Here is a 19,373-nt window from a genome sequence, read left to right as displayed (position 1 = left end):
GGGCCAATAGCGAGCGGCTCCCTCCCTCCCTCCACCAATGGGCGCGGGGGGGGTGGGCGGTGCGGCGGCGCGGCCGGGTAGGGTGTGAGAAGTTAGTGGCGCTGCTGCGGTGCCGTGAGGGACGGAGACGCCTGGGCTCGGCGAGCGGCGGCGGCCCCGGATCAGCGCCATGCTCACGGACGGCACCGCCGCCCCCCTCGGCGACGAGGAGCTCGATTCGGTCGCCCCCCGCGCGCCTCCTCCTCCTCCCCCACCCCCCCCTCCTCCTCCTCCTCCTCCTCCTCCTTCTTCTTCTTCTTCTTCCTCCGCCGCCGCCGTCGTCGTTGCCGCCGCCGCTGCCTCAGCCTCAGCCTCTGCCTCAGAGCCGCCCGCCGCGGCCGGGCCGTCCCCGCTGGGGCTGAGGGCCGTGCGCCTCTTCGGGGAGGCCGGGCCCGGCGGGCCGGGAGGCCCCGGAGCGCCTGAGGCCGCCCTCGACTTCAAGCTGGCGGCCGCCGTGCTGCGCAGCGGGGGCGGTGGAAGCGGCGGCGGTGGAGGTGGAGGTGGTGGAGGAGGAGGTGGAGGCGGCTCCGGCAGCGACGAGGACGAGGTGTCCGAGGTGAGCCGGGGCCCGGCCTGCAGCGCGGGGGTCGCGGCCCAGCACCACGCCCCCTCCTCCCGCGCCGCCCCGGGGCCTCGCCGTGGGCGGGAGAGGCCGCAGCGCTGCGGGGCCGAGCGGCCGGGGCCTTCCCCAGGATGAGCGAGGAGGGCCCGGGCCTGGCCCGAGGGGTGTGGGGGGGAGGTGGGGGGGGAAGGGGCTCGGCTGATCGCCCCCTGGGTGTCTCCAGGCTCCCCTCCGGGCTCTCCTCCGCTGCCTCCCGGCCCGGCCCGGCGCGGCGGGGGAAGGTGTGCGCCGTGCTGCTGCCTCCTGACCTCGGGGAGTGGCTTCCGCTGCAGGGGGGGGGGTGGGGGGGGAGGCGAAGCCGTCTCCGTACCTGGGAGAACAAAGTGGAGGCTCCAAGCCCGCTGCCCGAGGCTCGGGGGGGAGGGAAATGAATCTGCTCGTTCCCCCCACGGATGGGGTTGGGGGGATAGAAATCGTCGCTGCCCGGCGGCCTCTCTCCTAAAGGAATGGTGGAGGGGAATGGAGGGGGCTTTGAGCTGCCAGACCTGCGGGGAGTTTTAAGGGAAGGGGGTGGGAGAGGGGCCGGAGCCGTATCCCGACCCAAACGGGGCTTCGTTGGGCAGGTAAAATTGTACCTGGTGCTGCTTTGTGTAGCACGGGGAGAGAAGGCTCTGATCTGTCCCAGCTGCCCACTTATTACACCAAAGGGGGAACCAATGTTCTCAGTCACCTCCTTTAGAAAGAAGAATTAAGGATGCCAGCCACGAGCACAGCCCTTAATATAGTTTTAGTGGATGTCAGGAGAGAGTGGAAGCGCTTGGAAGCTTGTTGCAGATCCAAAGCTTTGCACTCCCATATGCTTCTGCAGGAGGAGGAAGATGGTAGCCAGTATGAAACGTGCCATTGGAGGGGGGGAGCAGGAATGGTTACTTTAGTACATGTCCACATTTATTCTGAGAAAATAGTAGGAAGAAAGCCTACAATTGTCCTTCTATGTCTAAATTTTCTGCCTCCCGTTGATTATTCTCTTTCACCCAGTCACCCCCAAAGTCTGAACTGCCAGGTCTGAATTAAAAAGTGATTAACCTGATGCAGACCCACTTTTGCACCATATGGCTGCCTGACCAAAGTTAAAACTTGTGGTAACAGCAGGGCGTAGACCTAAACTCAAAACCTAGTGATCATGGAGCTAAAACTTGTGAACATTCCTTAATTGACTGATGTTTCAAGCATATGGTGATACAGGATTGCATGTTCAGGTGCTTTCCTGTTTTGGGAGCTGGAAGGCTTGTTGTAGGGTGAATAGGAGACAATGAACTTAGGAGTTTCTGCCATCTAGGCTGTTTTTTTAATGTCTGTCCATTCACATTTCAATATATTCTTGAAACATGTGCAACGCTAGTTACAGAAACTGGAAAATGATGCGAAATAAACTATTTAGTACAGCGCAGTGTCAATGGCACTCTTTGCAAGATGAAAATGGCAGAGTTGTGCTATGATAGCTTATCCCTTTTGAGCCTGCCCTATTATTTAAAGGACGTGAAGATTGAACACTTTAGCTGTTCAGTTGGTCTTTTGACTATTGGCAAGTATTAAGATAGGCCATTATAAATAATGTCTGGGAGGCTAGCACTGAGGTTAAAAAAAAAGGTTTACAAACAGTTGTTAAAGTAAAATTACTTGTTTGAAAAACATGAGAAGAGCTTTCTTACTTAAACCATGTCATCAAAATTAAATTGGAATTAAAACACTTGAAGAGTTCCAGAACATGGTTAGAGGACTTGGACCAATCCCTAGAGCTGAAATTGCAGGGGAGTTCTGGGGTTTTGTGTTTCTGGTTTTGCAGAGTAGTGTGTGGAAGAAATGTGGATGGCAAGAAAGTGCCTTGCACATCTGTACAGCCTTGCTAGTTGATGGGGTGTGGTTGTGAGGACCCAAAGTGAATTTTCAGTTTTCTTGGTATGAGAACTAAAGGAGCACCTGTTGCCAGTGTGGTGTGGGGTTTGGGGGGTTGTTTTTTTTTGTTTTTTTCTTTTTTTTGTTTTTATTTTTCACAGAATGTTAGGGATTGGAAGGGACTGGGAAAGATCATCTAATCCAGTCCCCCTGCCGGAGCAGGGGATTTTGTTTGAACAAAGAAAAATTAAACTCTTGGGATGGAACATTACAATTCTTGAACAGCACTGTTTTGAAAACCTCTCGGCTGTTTGGCCTGTGGTCTTGTGTCATGAGTCACTGAGTTGGGTGTATGGCTTTAGCTCCTACCACTGAGTGGAATTAGTGAGAACTGGAAGGGAGAATTAAATAAATAACGTGAGCATTTACCATGCTGCCATGATCTGTGCCCTGTTCCTTACTTTTGAAGTCATTAAATAATGGTACAATATTCGGTAGCCTGTGCCGTGGCTGTGCAGGTTTTGTATCCTTGTATTAGTCTGGGGGTAATATGCTGTAACTCATTAAAATGGCAGATTAAGCAGGAAAAAAAAGTAATCAGGGAAGTGCAGGAAGAAGAGCATAACGAAGTTTTTATTTAGGGGATGAAAAGAGCGATGTGTTTTCGCTGCTCTTTAAAAAATATATATATATTGCACTTCTTCCTTCAGTTCTTGAAGTAGTTTGCAGTGGGAGTGCGCTGAGTTTATCCTCCTGGTGCAAAGCAGGTAGAGAAAAATGAAGTTTTCTGGTGTCCCACCTCGGAGCTGGCTGATGGCAGGCACCGGGCAGCTGCTTGGTACACCAGGGACTGAAACGGGTCCTGTGTGAGCTGTGCGAGGGCTGCAAGGTGAAATTGAAAGGGAGCTATAGGGAATATTTTCTAGACTTACCAGTTAAAACTATCACATGCAAACTGAAACGACTGCAAGCTGAAGCACGCCTTGGGCCAAGGAAGGGGGAGACCAGGAGGCTTTCTGCTACTTCTGGGTAAAATAGAAAGGAAACCATGGTTCTGCTGAAAAACTTTCACCAGGGCTTGTGTTCTGCGAGGTGAGGTGGTTTTCACCTCGTTGTGTGTGGTGGCTTCATGGCCTTCTAACCTTGATCAGGTCTTGGATGATCAGGACTTGGATGCAGCTTACATGGAATTGAGTTTTGGTGTAATTTTACATCTGCTATTGCCACTCCGTGTGAATTTTGCTGGCACTTCAAGTGGTGCCAAAGGCATGAGTATCAAGCAGCCTCCTAGATAATGGTTGGGAAGCCTGTAGGTCAGGGTGAAGGCATGCTGTCGGGGCGGTGAGTAATGGTGCGCCTATGCGGAGTTCGCAGGGTCCCTGCCCGAGAGGACTTCCAACCACAGCGTGCGGCTTCTTATCGCCTGCTGGCTCGGCAGAAAGCTGCTATGGAGACATATGGAGCTGAAGCAGGTGATAAATACGGCAGAGTTAGCGCTTGCAGGATTATTGTGTGGTTTGATCTGTTGTAAATCAAGTATGAGAAGCTGCCAAAGGTACCAAAGGACCTCGGAGCTCTCTTTGGTCAGCGGCTCTTGGCCATAACCATCCATGTGGCAACTCTGGGATTCGGGGCTTGGAGGCACGCAGTGGCAACGCTACCCACCTCTGGACTCAACTGAGCTCTTGGTTTCTCCTCTCCGGAGCAGGATGCCTGCCTCCACCAGCCTGCCTTACTTAAGCCTGTACCTATTGCATAAGCCTCTGGGGATATTTACATAAAGCATAATTAAAAATCAGACATAACCTCCCTCCTACAGTGAGCAGAATTATTATTCGAATGGCATGCATGCCAGATCAGTTCAGCACTTGGAGTTTTTGTTTGGGGCTTAATTTATTATTATTTTTTTTTTTCACAAATATTAAGTCTTTTAATTTTTCAACTGGGTTTTGAATTCAAAGTAAATACTTAAATGGTTTGTTTTAAATTAGCAATGTAATTTATTAAAGGCATGGCTGCGTCAGTGAACTTCTTAAGTGTGGCACTGCTAAAATGGTATTTACAATGTGTCTCTGGCTTTTGAGGTTGATTTAATGCGTATAAATTTTAGTTTCAGCGTGGTTAAAATAATGTAAGGGGCATTTTCTTGACAATAAGGAATAGAAATTCAAAAGGTTGATGCAAATTAGCTTGGATAATATTAGCCAGAAAAGCCTTTTTCTCTGAAAATTTACTAGTTGATGTTTTTGTACTATTTTTACTATCTCTTTCAAAGTTTGGGAAGTTAGAGATGGAACAAGATGGAAAAATTTCTTCTAGAATTACTTACTGATTAGAAAACATCGAGGGATAATGGGGTCAGGTTCCCAAAAGTATTTATTTAGATCCTTAACGTTGCAGGTAGCTGGTCAGTGGGGTTCGTTCCTGCCCAACCTTTTAGGCATCGAATTCTTGACAAATCCTGAGAAGTATCTGAGATACTTTGGAAGTCTGGCCTGAGGTAGCCAGAAACAATCTGTCTAGTTGTAGCTAGGACTTCATGTTCAATAACACTTCCAAACAAACTGCTTTCTATTTTTTTTTTTTTTGTATAATCCTGGTTTTCCGCTCGTGCAGCTTGACCCAGTTGAATACGTGACCTAAAATAAATATCGTCAACCTTTTTCTAATGATAGGTATAGACAGCAAAGATGTGAAATCCTACTATATAATTATAGAAGCATGCAGGACATCCCCTTGGTAAGGAAAAACTTACCAAATTTGGCAGAACATCTCTAGTTAGTTACAAATTTGCACATAGGTTTCACTGGTTACTGTCTGGGGGTGCGCAGGGTTCCTTTAGGCTTCAATGCACAACAGATTGCAGCTGGCAAATGAAGAATTGTCATGTTCTGATTCAAATTGGGGCAACCCAGGAGCTCTCCTCTGAAATTGATGCTGGGATGCTCTCTCCTCTCTTCTGTCCTCATCTCAGAGGAATCTGAGTAGCAGGATGATGCTGCTGCCGCATTGTCCTGTGTTGAGAGGTCAAACCCTTCCCGGGATACTCCCTTAAGAAAAGGCGAGGTGTGGAGGGAAGGGAAATGTAAAGGCACTCCTTTCTTCTGTGCGCACACGTGGCCTGGCCTTTAGAGCTGTGAGCAGCTCTGTTACTGGCTTGGCGTGCTTGTGGAGGGAGTTGAGGCTGGGTTTTAGCCCCTGCAGGTGAGGAGACTGCGTGGCTTTGATCTGAGGAGGTCACTCTGAGTTCTGGTGACATCTGTGAAGATACTTCAGAAGTATTGAGCTGTTGTTGCCAGGGGAGGAGAAATGACTCTGAAACTGAGGAGAGTCTGACATGAAAAAGACAACTTTCTCAGGCTTGTTTCACCCTTAGAACTTCATTGAGCAAGAAAAGTAACTTCTGCATCTTGTCTGAGGGCTCCGCAGAGCTCAGTGCCAGCTAAGTTCTGAAACCTCGGCCTTCAGTAGGGTGCTTCAGTGTTGCCTCTTTGGATCCTTGCAGATGTGTGCATCCAGCCAATGCACACATTGCAAATAACCACCTAAAGTCCACCTTAAAGCTCACATCTCTCACTGAAACGTCCCTTAATGGAAGAGTTCAGAAATCAGTGGTTTGGTCAAGGCTCATTTCAAGGTTCGTTTTTTTTTCCTCTCCTGGTAACCACCCCTCTCTGGTTGTTGTGAAGGTGCAGAGGTTTCATTTTGCTTGTTTTTGGAGAAATGCTGAGCAAGTGATATTAATGGAAGAAATGCACCATATCACAGCATGTTGTCTTCCTTTTACTCTTGCAGCTCATTACCTAATGTTAACAAAATATTGATTCTTTGACACTTTAGCAGATTTTTTAATCAAAATATTTAAAAACTTTCTCACATTTTTGCAGTGTTCCGATGCATATCGGAAGCACCAAAAATATAAATAGAAGAATTGGTCCTGTACTAGATCTTGTCATTTCTTGATTTCTTTTTTTTTTTTTTATGGTTGATATCACTCATTTATTTCTTGCCTTTTTCTTTTGGGAGGAGGTTATGCAGATTTTTTTTTCCATCTTTTCGTCTTTAGCTCTTCTAAAGCATCCCCAGCCTAGAAGTCTTAGACTGAGTAGAGGTCCTCATTGTTGAGTTACTGTGTTGTGTTTTTCAGAGCTCTGGTATTGAGTGAGAGTGAACATGTGTGGCTGTTCTGTCCAGGAGTGATTTTGAAAGTGATTGAACTGATTTTGAAAGTTCCTGAATTGGATACCAGTCCACAGGAAGGATGAATCCCTATTTGTCAAGTTAAAAGATTTCTAATAAACTAAGAGGTTCTTCTAGGAAAGCCCTGACCTCTGTTGAACTCTTTCCTTTCCAAATCCACAAATAAAGCCAATGGTTTCACGTGGCTGACAGGTAATAAATCCATCCTATTTCAAACCAAGGGAAAAAGGGGAGATCAGCTTTTAGGGCTGAATGCCCTGTCTTTGAGCCACGGTCTGTGATCATGGCAGCTTCAGAGCATCATCTGTTGTGAGTGTGTGGTCGTCCTCAGCGTGACAACATAGCAAGGGGGAAAGGGAGTCTGGGAAAAGGATGCTTAAAGTTTTGGATTTTGTAGTTTAACCTCAATGCCATATACGGAATGTTTTAGTTCTTTTTGCTAAAATAGTTAACTTTAAAGCCCTTCTACTGCTGCATCTGGAGTTTTCATTCAAGCCTATTTTAGATAGGGGTCTCTGCTGTGTTATTCAGTATGATGGGTTTTAAAATGGTTCACCGATGGATTAGTAGGTACAGTTTGGTTTTTGCTGGTTTTTCAATAGTAGAGGACACACCAGCTTGTTTATGCAGGTGTTGAAAAATATCTGCCACTACCCTCAGCTCTGAGAATGGTAGAAAGCCCAGAAGGATTTTCAGTTTGGTATGAGGCTCTAGATTAGCTAAAATTTAGTCACGTTAACTAGTGAGGCCTCTCTCTGTATGTGAGAGAAGTTGAAATGGGAACGGATTATCGAAGTATTAGAGCAGGCTGCATTCATCAGCTCCACGTGTATGATTTTGAGCACTGGAAAACTGCGTGTCCCTTTGGATTGGTGAGAGGCGTGAAGAGGTCACCTCCAGGTTAGTTAAGCTGTTGTTATTGAGGCTGTGCATTGGCATGAGAGGTGCTTCCCAAGAAGATGGCTTAGAGTACTTGCCATCTCAGTGGGCGTGGGCTTTTGCATCAGCAACCACGTGCATTTGTTCATCGTCTGAAGTTTCTGTCACTTGATGAAAGCCCAGGCATGAAGATGCTCGAGCAGAGATCCCGCCCCAAAAGCTCTGGCTACATTGAAACAAGAAGGATCTTGATGCCTGTAAGTTTTATGTTCCTTTAAGTCAGGACGTGGACTAACACCTGCTGTTCCTCAGGTTGAGATGAGGAAAGAAGGGCTATTTCTACAGGTCTGCCAGAAAGAATAGGTGATAGGAGGGAATCTTAAAGCAAGTAGATGCAAAGGAACACCGAAAATGTGATTTAGGGTGAGCTGAGACAGAATACACGAAAACAGGTAGTGTTTAGTGTAGATGATGCTGATTTTAGATGGTAAACTCTACTGGGCTCTCTTGGGGGTCTTCAGTGAAGACAGTACATGTCATGAACAGGCAGGCAGTTCAGGAGCATTAATGTGAATTTTGGATAACTTCTTTGTCAGTTCCAGTTCTGTAAATGGCAGTTCCTTGTCTTAAGATAATATTTTATTATAAATTAGGAAAACTTAGTTATTTTGTTTCTACTTACCAGGCTTTGGATATTTGGTGGCTGCAGGTTAGTTTTTAATGATTGTGTTTTGTTTTGTTGTTGTTTTTGTAAAAAAGAGTGAAATAACTGGTGTTTTCTGCTCTGCTATACAGAGAAGGTTTTGTAATGCTGTCTGCCTCTTGTAACAAGAGGGCGCAATCTGTGTTCTGTGGCTTATTTTTTTGTGAGGGTTAACTAGGGGTATGGTTGTGTCTTGGGTTTGTTGTTCTTGAACGGTGTTTTAATACAAATGAATTGCAGATTTCTAGTTTGTGGAAGAACTGGTAAGTCAGACAGCTTTGTCTTAGACAAAAGATATCTAATGTCCATTTTTTGCTTAAGAGAGAAATTTGCTTTTTACCTAAAGTGGTTAAATTTATGTGAACCTTGATGACCGGCATTTTATCGTGATTGCCTGCTTTTGCATTTTCTATTAGTATTAGCACGAGGAAATTGAAACCCTAGGATTAACAATCTCTAACACTGGAGAGTAGTCCCATAAAACATTAATTCTGAGTTATTACTTTATCTGCATGTTTCAACTACTAGCCATAGTCTTCAGAGCTGACTGCTTGCGTCTCAACCAGAGGATCTCAGCTTGGCTTGAGATCCTCTGGTTGAGAAGCTGCCCAGGGAATATCAGGCCTGTCCTACTGCTGGTGCAGCACCTATTGTGACTAAAGTCAGCTTCTGAAATCAGAAATTAATACTGACATCAGTTCCAGTGCGTGTGCCGGCACATCAAGGACATACCCCACAGGTCTATGTGTGACTGTCGGGTGTCTGTGCCGTGCTGTGTGTGTGGCAGTCCCTTCCTTTGTCTGCAGTGACAGACCATAAAGTTAGCATCGTGTCCATCTCTGTGTTACATCTCTAGCAGCGTTTGCAAAATCAGCTGGTATTTTGAAAGAGGCTTATGACAGCCCAGCTCCTCTAGCTGCTAGCTTCATTTTGAACACGAGCCAGCAGTGTGCCCAGGTGGCCAAGAAGGCCAACAGCATCCTGGTTGTGTCAGGAGTAGTGCAGCCAGCAGGGCCAGGGAGGTGATCGTCCCCTTGTGCTCTGCTCTGGTGAGGCCGCACCTCGAGTGCTGTGTTCAGCTTTGGGCCCCTCACTACAGGAAGGACACTGAGACTCTGTAACATATCCAGAGAAGGGCTACGAAGCTGGGGAAGGGCCTGGAACAGAAGTCTTATGAGGAGTGGCTGAGGGAACTGGGGTTCTTGTGTCTGGAGAAGAGGAGGCTCAGGGCAGACCTCATTGCTCTCTACAACCACCTGAGAGGAAGGTGTGGGGGCTGGGGTCAGCTTCTTCTCACAGATAACCAGTGATAGGGGTAGAGGGAATGGCCTCAAGGTGGGCCAGGGGAGGTTTAGGTTGGAAATGAGAAGGCATTTCTGCTCAGAAGGAGCAGTCAGGCACTGGCATGGGTTGCCCAGGGAGGTGGTGGAGTCGCCGTCCCTGGGGGTGTTTAAGGTTGGACGTGGTGCTTGGGGACATGGTTTAGTGGGTGACATTGGTGGGGGGGGGATGGTTGGACCAGATGATCTTGGAGGTCTTTGCCAACCTTAATGATTTTATGATTATCCGATAATTGCTTAATATATATCGGAATAAAGCTGTCTTTTTACATAACCCAGCCTCATTGTAGTCAACTTGATGTTGTAGCTGGAGCTGAAGATGATCTGTTGGAGATCAATAGATGGTAGGATGGTAGTGACTTATTTCTTGAGCTGTTTTTTTTTTTTTTTTTTAGTTGGAGAAACTGTCTTTAGGAATTCAGTTCAAGCCTACCAGCGGGGGTATATGTCCTTAATTATGGCTGTATTGTTATTTATGGTGATTACATGATGTTCTTATTCTTATGTGCTGACTCTGAAGTACTTTGAAATGCTTCTTTTCTTTCTCTCAAAGTGCCAAGAACATTAGAGTGCTGAAGTCCCACTGAAAAGTTTGGTGAAAACACCCATGTTCCTGTATGTTCTCCTCCACTTTTACCTGTTCTCTAGAAAATGAAACAGTAATGGCAGGATTATACCGTAATGTAGGTGTAAAAATACTTGGCTGATACTGCTGGGTTCTAGGGAAGCAGCGTTGAAAGGTACTTCGTAAAGGAAGCCCAAACCAGAGCTCTCACTGGTATGAAGCCAGGGATGTGGCAGTGTTCTCGAGTGCCACGCAAGTAACAGTCCTTCCCTTTGCTTTCTCCTTGGGTTGATCATTTTGAGTAGCGTTGAAGGTGACATTCTTTAAATGTGGAATTCAGAGGGGCTCCACGCCAAATTTGAAATAGAAACTCATTTACAGTATTAACTTAGTTTTATCACAGAATATTAGGGATTGGAAGGGACCTTGGAAGATCACCCAGTCCAATCCCCATGCCGGAGCAGGAACACCTCGATCAGGTCACACAGGAACACGTCCAGGAGGGTCTCGAAAGTCTCCAGAGGAGACTCCACAATCCCCCTGGGCAGCCTGGCCCAGTGCTCTGTCACCCTCACCGTTAAAAATCTTTGTCTCACATTGAAGCAGAACCTCTGATGTTCCAGCTTACAGCCACTGCCCCTTGTCCTGTCATTGGGCGTCACCAAGAAGAGCCTGGCTCCATCCACCTGACACTTGCCCTGATATGATACCTGCCCTCCTATTGGTACTCCCAAAAACTTTTTCAAATAGGAATGATGAAATAGTAGTCAGATACTGGCCTTCAGTGCAATAAAGAACATGGCAGTGTAAAGTCAGAGGTAGGATTTATCAAAGAAAAAATATATTTTAGTGTAGTTCTAATAGAGCAGAGTACACTAATTATGGAATACCAGTAGTTTAAATACAGCTGATCTATTTCCATTTTGTAACTTTGAACTTCCAGCCTAACACACAGGCCTGCATTAACCCTGAGGAAGCCAGGGTCCCTCTGTGTGTTAAGACCCATTTGAGACTTAAATAATTTCCAATTTCTAATGCAGAAGAGAAAATTGGGTAGCAGCTCATTTGCATTGTGATGTTGCTTAGGAGCCCCAGTCACGATGCTCGACTGCTCGGTGTTGTAGGCACTGCAGATGCAGTGCAGGGATGCCTGTTACCCCACTAGTGCTCATTGTTCAGAGTGTATCTGGACGACTCAAGTTCAAGGATGTGATTTCACAGCATCTTTCTCTTACACTTTTCATAAAGATACTCCTCCTGGTAGTTTGGCACAGAAGCTGCAGCAGGAGGAGGAAAGAACAGCGCTGGTGCAGCTAGAAGAGGAAGCTTTTCCAGCCTGTGGAGCCTGTGTCAGGAACAGGCTATTGGTGAACAGTCCAGGCTAGTCTGGAAAAAGTTCTTTTGTCTGTAACCAGCAGCTTGGCTCTTGTTGGCATAGAAATACCTTTTTTATTTTTTAAAGAAAAAAAAGTCATTTCAATGTAGCGTAGATCGGCTTAGATTTGGTATTAGAAATCTAATCCCAATCCTATAGGTCATTGCCAATTTTATAAGAATTGCTGGTGTTATTTTAGATGTTAGTGCTTGCGAAGTTGCCTGTGTATGCCCCTGACCTGAGGTGAACTCTATCATGGTATTAAGGTATAAATACTGATGTACTTCAGTCCGAAGATCTGTGAATGTGGCTGTTACTGAGTGAGCCACCAGGAGTGTAACTGGATCTGCAGAGCTGTGAGATCGCTGCAGTCTTTGGCAGGGCTTCAGGAAAGCTCCATCAGTGCTCTGGCTGGATGTGAAGGATCACAGTATGGTGGATTGCCCTGATATCTAGGGCCCTGTCCTCAGGTCCCACCCAGCTAGCAGCTTGCGATGCCTTTTGGAGTTTTTGATTGTGAATTATTGCTAGCTGTAAGTATTTGGGGAATTAGGCTGACATGTTGAATCTATGTATTCCTAATGAGTCTTTCCAAATAAGATGCTTATCAACCACTGCTGGCCAAAGCAGCTCAAAAAATAATCCCCAAATAGTGCAGTGACCAGGGACTCTATCAGTTTGCCTACAGATCTCATCAGGGTAAAGCGAGATACCTAAATTTTGCAACACAAGCATTATGCGAAGTCTTCCTGGAATTTGTTTGGTGGTGGTGGTGTTTTTTTTTTTTCTTTTTTTCCCCTGTTTATTTAAATTTAAAATTTGTTGGATATATTTGGTGCCATTTGGTGGTGGTGATGTAACCATCACAGGTCACTCTCATTCACAAGTTGAGGTCGTTTCTTACTCTGCTGATAGCGATGAAGTATCCAGCTGTGCATCCTCCTCCGTAGCCATGCCTGAGTGGAGAAACTCTGTCCATGTACAGAACCATCACTTGTTCTGACTTGGAAATTCATTGAAACCCATTTTGAAAGATTGGCAGTGGCACAGTTGCTTAACCAGGTTGTGGATTTTTACGCTCTTTGTAGCCACAACACAAATATATACATTGTTAAACATGGGAAAAAAGAAAAATCAAAACCAGAGAATAATGAAGTACCCTGAAGCACTCCTGTATGCAGGCGTCAGCTTCTCCACAAGTTATCTTTGCGTCAGCCCTTACACCAGCAAGGAGTCCTTAAACTGAACAGAAACTGAAAGTTGAGTTCTGCAGAGGGGAGTCCTGGCGTACGAATACCTTTTGCTGTGTGTCATAAGCCCTTCTTTGTTTGTAGTAAAAGTGCGCACCCCTGGTTCAGGTCACTGCTTCTCTGCTTTTGTAACTCTCAGCTCTTTCTCACAGTGAAACAATACCTTTTAGTTTTAGGGCTGTTGTATCTCGTTTGGACTGAACTGTAAGTCTTGCTGCTTAAAGCCCTGAGTCATAGCCTGCTGTCTTACCTTGAATGTTCGTGTGTTGGCACGCGAGGTACAATGCCTTTAAGTTAGCCAATATTAGGCAGATCCCCTGAGATGAGGAACTGGTGATCTGTATTCCAGAAGGCTACTCTTCCCCCCTTCTCCCATGAATACAATTCATTGTATTCCTGTGTTAATGTTGCATTTCACTGGACTAATGATGATTGCATTGGAGGCTAGGAGAAAATGTTAAAAAGGTTCACATAGCAAAAAGAAATTAACAGTTGCTTTTGAGGGCAGTGTTACATGTAGTTCTCCAGACCCACAGCATCCTTCACACAATAGGGCACTTCACTGAGTTTGTAGATGGCCTGATCTGGGTTTTCGGAGCATTAAGGCAGTGTGTGATCTTATTGAATACGGTGGTAGGTTACCACCGGCATGAGAAATGTAGTGGGAAAATAAGAGAAACGAAAAAGAGGTTGGGACGTGAAGTTAGAAAGGACAGAAATCTGTCTCATTTCTAAGGGATGCTGGAGGCACCAGTAGCCTTGAGTGGGTAATTTCTGGTTGAGATAGTGTCCATGTATTCATTTTAAAATATTGCTGAGGATAGAGGGAGTTATGCCTGAACTTGAGACAGATTCTGAAATGTAGTTGTGCTCTCATTAGCGTATGAGTCAGGTATCCTCCTTGTTTATTCTGGCAAGCTGTCCTTAAAGCGCAGTGTGTTGTGTTGAGTAATTCCGTGAGCTTGTGTTTTGAGATGACGTGGACCAGTGGTGGGACAGCATTATTGCTACTTGGTTGGAATACCTGCTTGCTTAATTGTCCTACCGATCTGTTCTTGTCTAGGAAACACTGATGGCAGGTTTGAAGTGTCGGTGTGGGAACAGATGTTGTGGTTTGAGTTGTAGTTGGCTGTCTTATTTTCTACTCAAAACAAACAAAATCCCTGCGCTGCATTAGCTGAAGTCCCTTTCAAAAGGGAACTGAAAAGTGCTTTAGGAAATCTTTCAGTCCCTCCCTGGCTCTCAGGTAGTAACAACTTCGGTGTGGCTGAACCTGATAGCTGCTTTTTGTTCATGATAGGCAGACTCCTGGTGACAGAGGTGCTCCAGCCTCTTGTAGCAGTCCGTTCTGGTGGTTAACAGTGCAAACATCCATAACATTTTTCTGGTGTTTAATCTGAGCGGCCCTTGCTGTAGCTTCAGCTCTTGTTAATTAAGCTGTTGATGTGCTGCTTCTCATGCTGAGTTTTTTCTTTTGTGATTTCATCAGCTACTTCTTCAGTGAGTTGACCAAATCACTTCTAAGGTTCTGTCCAATAATCTGTACAGTTAAGCCATTACCATGATAGCACAGTTAAGTTATTCCTTGGATTTTATAATATTTTATGTTTATTATAAAATGTCAAAAATTGTAAAATTGTTTTTTCTTTGATTTCACAAACAGGTTGAATCGTTTATTTTGGACCAAGAAGATCTTGATAACCCAGTACTTAAAACCACATCGGAGTTGTTCTTATCGAGTGCTGCAGAAGGTGCAGACTTGAGAACTGTGGATCCAGAAACACAAGCAAGACTAGAAGCCTTACTGGAGGCAGCAGGTACTTTACGTGTTTATTTTTTTTTCTGAAGCCAACTTGCACACAGATATGGCAACCTGTAAATTTTGACCCTAGTAAAGTGTTCACGAGTCTGGAAGTTTACTGTGATGATGAAGAGCTGAGAATAACAATAAGCTCATAGTTCTTGCAGGTGTCGAGGGTTGCTTAGCTCACTGTTTCTGTGAGCATAAGGTTAGAAAAGTTTGTTTGAAGTTAAGTGGTATTTCACTGATCAGGGAAGATGACATGTTACCAGAGGGAGGGTTACAAGGGAAAGGATGGAAGGAAGTAGACATGCTAAAATTATATTTTTCTTTATGCTGCTTTTGTCAATATATAATTATTAATTCAGTACTTCAGAAATTCCTGCCTATGGCAGGGGGGTTGGAACTAGATGACCTTTAAGGTCCCTTCCAACCCAAGCCATTCTATGATTCTATTCTATGAAATTCCCAGGTGAAATAGTTTCTATTTTGACTTGCATAAAAATCTTTCTCTGTTCTGTAGTTTTGAGATATGGCTGTTGGAAAATGCATACTTACTGCTCCCGTTACGGAACCAGACTAGATAAACACGGTGCCACCACATTTGTTACTTTTATGGTGAAAGCTTGACTAATTAAAGTTTTGTAAATTTTGTGGCTCAGATACTTGCAATGAAATAGGAAATCACATCTTTTTCAAAATTCCAAGGAAAAAACACCCTGCTTTGAAAAAAAATAGTTTGACCACTGAGTGCATACTGAGACTAGTAGTTTTGTGCTGAATTGGAGTTTTCAGGCATTAGCTTTGGACACCTTTTAGAGGTAGATAAAATATATTTTGTAGGTATTAAGCTATCTATGGTCTTAAAGGAGAATTTCTATCTGAGGAAGCAAAGTTTGAGAAGTGGGCCTGCATGAACCTAAAGAGGTTCCACAAGGCCAAGTGCAAGGTGCTGCACCTAGGTTGGGGCAATCCCAGCCATGAGGACAGACTGGGAGAAAACTCATGGAGAGCAGCCTGGCAGAGAAAGACCTGGGGGTTCTGGTGGGTGAAAACCTTGACATAAGTTAGCAGTGTGTGCTTGCAGCCCAGAAGGCCAACTGCAACCTGGACTGCATCAACAGAGGAGTGGCCAGCAGGTGGAGGGAGGTGATGGTCCCCATCTGCTCTGCCCTTATGAGGCCTCACTTGCAGTCCTGTATTCAGGTCTGGGGCCCCCAGCACGAGAAAGAAGTGGGTCTGTTAGAGGGAGTGCAGAGGAGGGCCAGGAAGTTGATCAGAGAGCTGGAGCACCTCTAATACGAGGAAAGACTGAGAGATGGGGGAAGATTCAGCCTGAAGAAGAGAAGGCTAAGGGGTGACCTTATTGCAACTTTTCAATACTTAAAGGGGACTAAAGAGGACTTGTAAAAAAGATGGAAAGTGACTTTTTCCTTGGTTAGATAATGATAGGACAAGGGGAACAGTTTTAAACCAAAAGAGGGGAGATTTAGATTAGATACTAGGAGGAAATTCTTCAGTCAGAGGGTGGTGAGGCGCTGGAACAGGTTGTCCAGAGAACCTGTGGATGCCCCAACTTTGGAGGTGTTTAAGACGGGGTTGGATGAGACCCTGGGCAACCTGATCTAATGGGTGGCATCCCTGCCTATGGCAGGGGGATTGGAACAAGATGATCTTTAAGGTCCCTCCCAACCTGAGATGTTCTATGAAAGGGGGCAGGGGACTTATTTTGGTCTCTTTGCATTTTGAATGTTAAAAATGAAAAGTACAGCCTTTGTCAGCAGAAAATTGCAGCACCTTAATGATGGATCTCTGAATTCAATCTAACTGAATGTAGTTCTTGTGGATCAAACTTTGCTTTGCAGGAAAAATAGAATGTATCTGGAATTCTCTGAAAACTCAAATTTAAATAGTTGGATCTGTTGCAGTTCTCAGGTACCTAATGACTGATATGGCCAAAAGCCTATTGCTAGCCTTATAAATTGTCAGTGAAGATGTCTGATGGCTAGTGTTATGAGGTACTGGTCTCTGAGGTATGTGTTTCCATCTAGGTTTGCAGTGTTTGAAATGAGTTCACAGTATATAATAAATCTAGGATGTTCCATTGCTGCTTATAATGTCTGTGAGAATGCTTTCTTCAGGTTTCTAAATAGCAGTTTGCCACTTGTCCTCTGGATTAGCTAATTTGTTTTTAATCTGAGATTCCTATGCTTTGATTTCCTCTTGTGCTTGGAGTGGAGATGTAGAAAATGGACAGAGCAGAATCTGGAAAGAAGAACAAGCCTGTTGGAGGGCTTTTGTTTGTTAGCTCCATCTCCTCTAAAAAGATCGGATGAAATTAATGCCTCTTGATTAATTTTTGTGGCTGAAAGATTAAAAATGCTTGGGAGAAAGTTCCCTAGTTAAGGCGTAGTTGTCTTTCCCACTGTGAATTCAAATACCAGAAATACCATTAGTTAAAAAAAAATCTAAATGATAAAAATATCCAAAGGAAACACTGAGAATCTGGTGGCTTATTGATAAGACTTAAATTGAAGGTGACTAAAAAATAAGCTTGTGTTTCTGGGAGAGGTTCTAAATAGCTTCATTGGGGGGTTCACACTCATCTGACTGGCTTGACTGAAAACACCCTTTCTAGCCTTAAATGAGCCGTTTAGGTTTCCATCATGGGAACAAAATGACCTAATGCTGTGATTTTTGCATTGTTTGGCAGTTTGGCAATAAAGGTGATTTCTCCTGTTAGTCATGTTTTAGTCACATTTCATTCCCCAGCGTTAAGTATAGCTTGCAAAAAGTAGATGGCAGCACTGCTGCTGGAACAAGCAGTTAGGCTACAGCTTGTCTGATGTGGTTTGCAGGGCAGCTCGGCTTCCTTTGTTGTGATTTACCCCCTCCTGCAGGAGGCTTGATCTTAACTTGCAACCCGCAGTACAGTCAGTCGTGTGCTTCATGTCTCAGATTTCGTAGTATTTTTCACATGCCGGGTTCAGGCTGTGTCCTTAGGATTTAATGACTTGCAAAACTCGTTCTGCTTACTGTTCCCAAATCCCTTAATGCTCACATCTCACGTGAGCACGTTGGTTATTCGTTCTGGAAAGTTAGTTCTAGCAACTGCAGCCAGATGAAATATTCTTTTTCAAATTACATATGCAGAGCTTTCTTCAACCATTCCGTTCTTTTAAAAAAAAAATAAAAAAAATATTTTTTAGCAGCTGTTTTGATTCGTGAGCCCTTAGACCTGCATGCGAAGGTGTAGTGATCTGAGTTTAGCTGAACTGCTTACAAGTATTTCTATACATCATCACTACCCATCATGATGTAGTGCTGGATTTTTTTTTTTTACAGTTTAGTTTTTGATTCAGTTTCTATTTTCAGGATGACTTAAAATATTTTATGTTCTCAGATGCTGAGTGGGGACGGTCTTAGAATTTGTAGTGTTATGGCCATGCCCCTCTCCACTTCAACAGAGTAGTAGATATACACACGTACACACTAAATATACATACATACACGCATGCAGACATTGGCTAGATTCAATGCATTTGCTAGGCCCTCTGAAAACCTGGCTAATTAGCTTTATTTATGACAACCAGGCTCCTGTAGTCTGTTTAAGCAAAGCACAATCACTTTGTTAATGAAAAACTATCTTTAAACAAATTCAAGTGATTGTATTTCTTGACAAATAAATCCAACAAACCAGCTTTACATTCTGAAGTCTGAGACACTTTAGTGTTCTGAAGCAGAAGTATGAAGGTCATAAATGACTTGTTCTGATCTTCAGAAAAAGAACCGAATCCTGTTGTTTGGGAAGCTATCCTAAACAAGCCAAGTCTGTTGCTTGTTTGAAGCGAAATCTCATCAGTTTTGACCCCTAGCAGTAAAAAAGGGATTTATAACTAAATTAACCTATGGAAAGAGAAATTGAAAGAGAACACTGCTGTTTTGAGACATCTCATTTTTTTCAGACTGTAATTAAATTGATTCTTAGTGTTTGGATGCTGGGTTCATGTTCTGCACTAGAAACATTCAGGTCCACTGTTAATTAAGGTAATGTTGGTTTCCTAAAATAACATCCCAGCTCTAAAGAACTGTGGTTCTTTTGTGGATCTTCAATAAGGCTACCTATTAAAATTTTTTTTTTGAGACAATAGTTGGCTGTTGGAGGATGAGTTCTTTGCTGCTGTGAATGAATGGCTATAACGCTTGTGTGTGAGTCCTTTACCTGCTCTAATCCGTCCTGGTACCTCAGAGGGGACCAGAGCTCTTGCTGCTCTTGGCAGATTCTTCAGTGGGTCCCTCAGCACATGTTCTTACAAGGACAAACTCCTCTCCAAAGAGCTGGGGAAGGTTTGGCAGGTTACAGCTGTTCCGTGTTCTGGCCTCTCCTTTTATAGGCATCAGGAAGGGAAAATGATTTAGTTATGTAGCACAGGGCTCTTTAGGGGAGTACAGGTGTTTTTTTTTTTTTTTTTTTTTTTTTTTTTTAAAGAGGAAAGATGTATTGGTTGAAGCACGTGGTCAAATAAAAGTCTTGGATGCTTGTTTGATGCTTTCGGCACCTGAAATACGGAATACCACAAAGTTGTAAAATGTCAGTATTAATCCCTGCAGTTAAAGCACCCTTTTCATAGTGATCCAGTGTGGTTATGGTGAGTTTTCGGGGAAGCGATATAGAATGCTGCTGAATTGTTTTAGAGCTTGAGGAAATAGCTTGGGTACTGCGTGCTTAACAGTGGGTCTTGTGAGCGTGGTTACAATCAGTT

The 19,373-nt window shown here is 44.4% G+C and overlaps 1 protein-coding gene across 16 annotated transcripts in view; it reads left to right on the top strand.

Annotated features, from left to right (window-relative positions):
- The first annotated feature begins 31 nt into the window (after positions 1 to 31).
- The window catches only part of ANKHD1 (ankyrin repeat and KH domain containing 1), a 114,970-nt gene continuing 95,628 nt past the window's right edge, over positions 32 to 19,373 (top strand). For all 16 annotated transcript variants that reach the window (XM_072023231.1, XM_072023238.1, XM_072023233.1 and 13 more), the window contains exons 1-2: positions 32 to 595; positions 14,473 to 14,626. In XM_072023231.1, coding sequence (XP_071879332.1) covers positions 170 to 595; positions 14,473 to 14,626 — 580 coding nt within the window. In that variant the 5' untranslated portion in view covers positions 32 to 169. The remainder of the gene's footprint in view (positions 596 to 14,472; positions 14,627 to 19,373) is intronic.

This window comes from Anas platyrhynchos, chromosome 14, assembly GCF_047663525.1.
Source record: "Anas platyrhynchos isolate ZD024472 breed Pekin duck chromosome 14, IASCAAS_PekinDuck_T2T, whole genome shotgun sequence".
NCBI classification, from domain to species: domain Eukaryota; kingdom Metazoa; phylum Chordata; class Aves; order Anseriformes; family Anatidae; genus Anas; species Anas platyrhynchos.
This window is presented reverse-complemented; position numbering and strand designations above follow the sequence as displayed.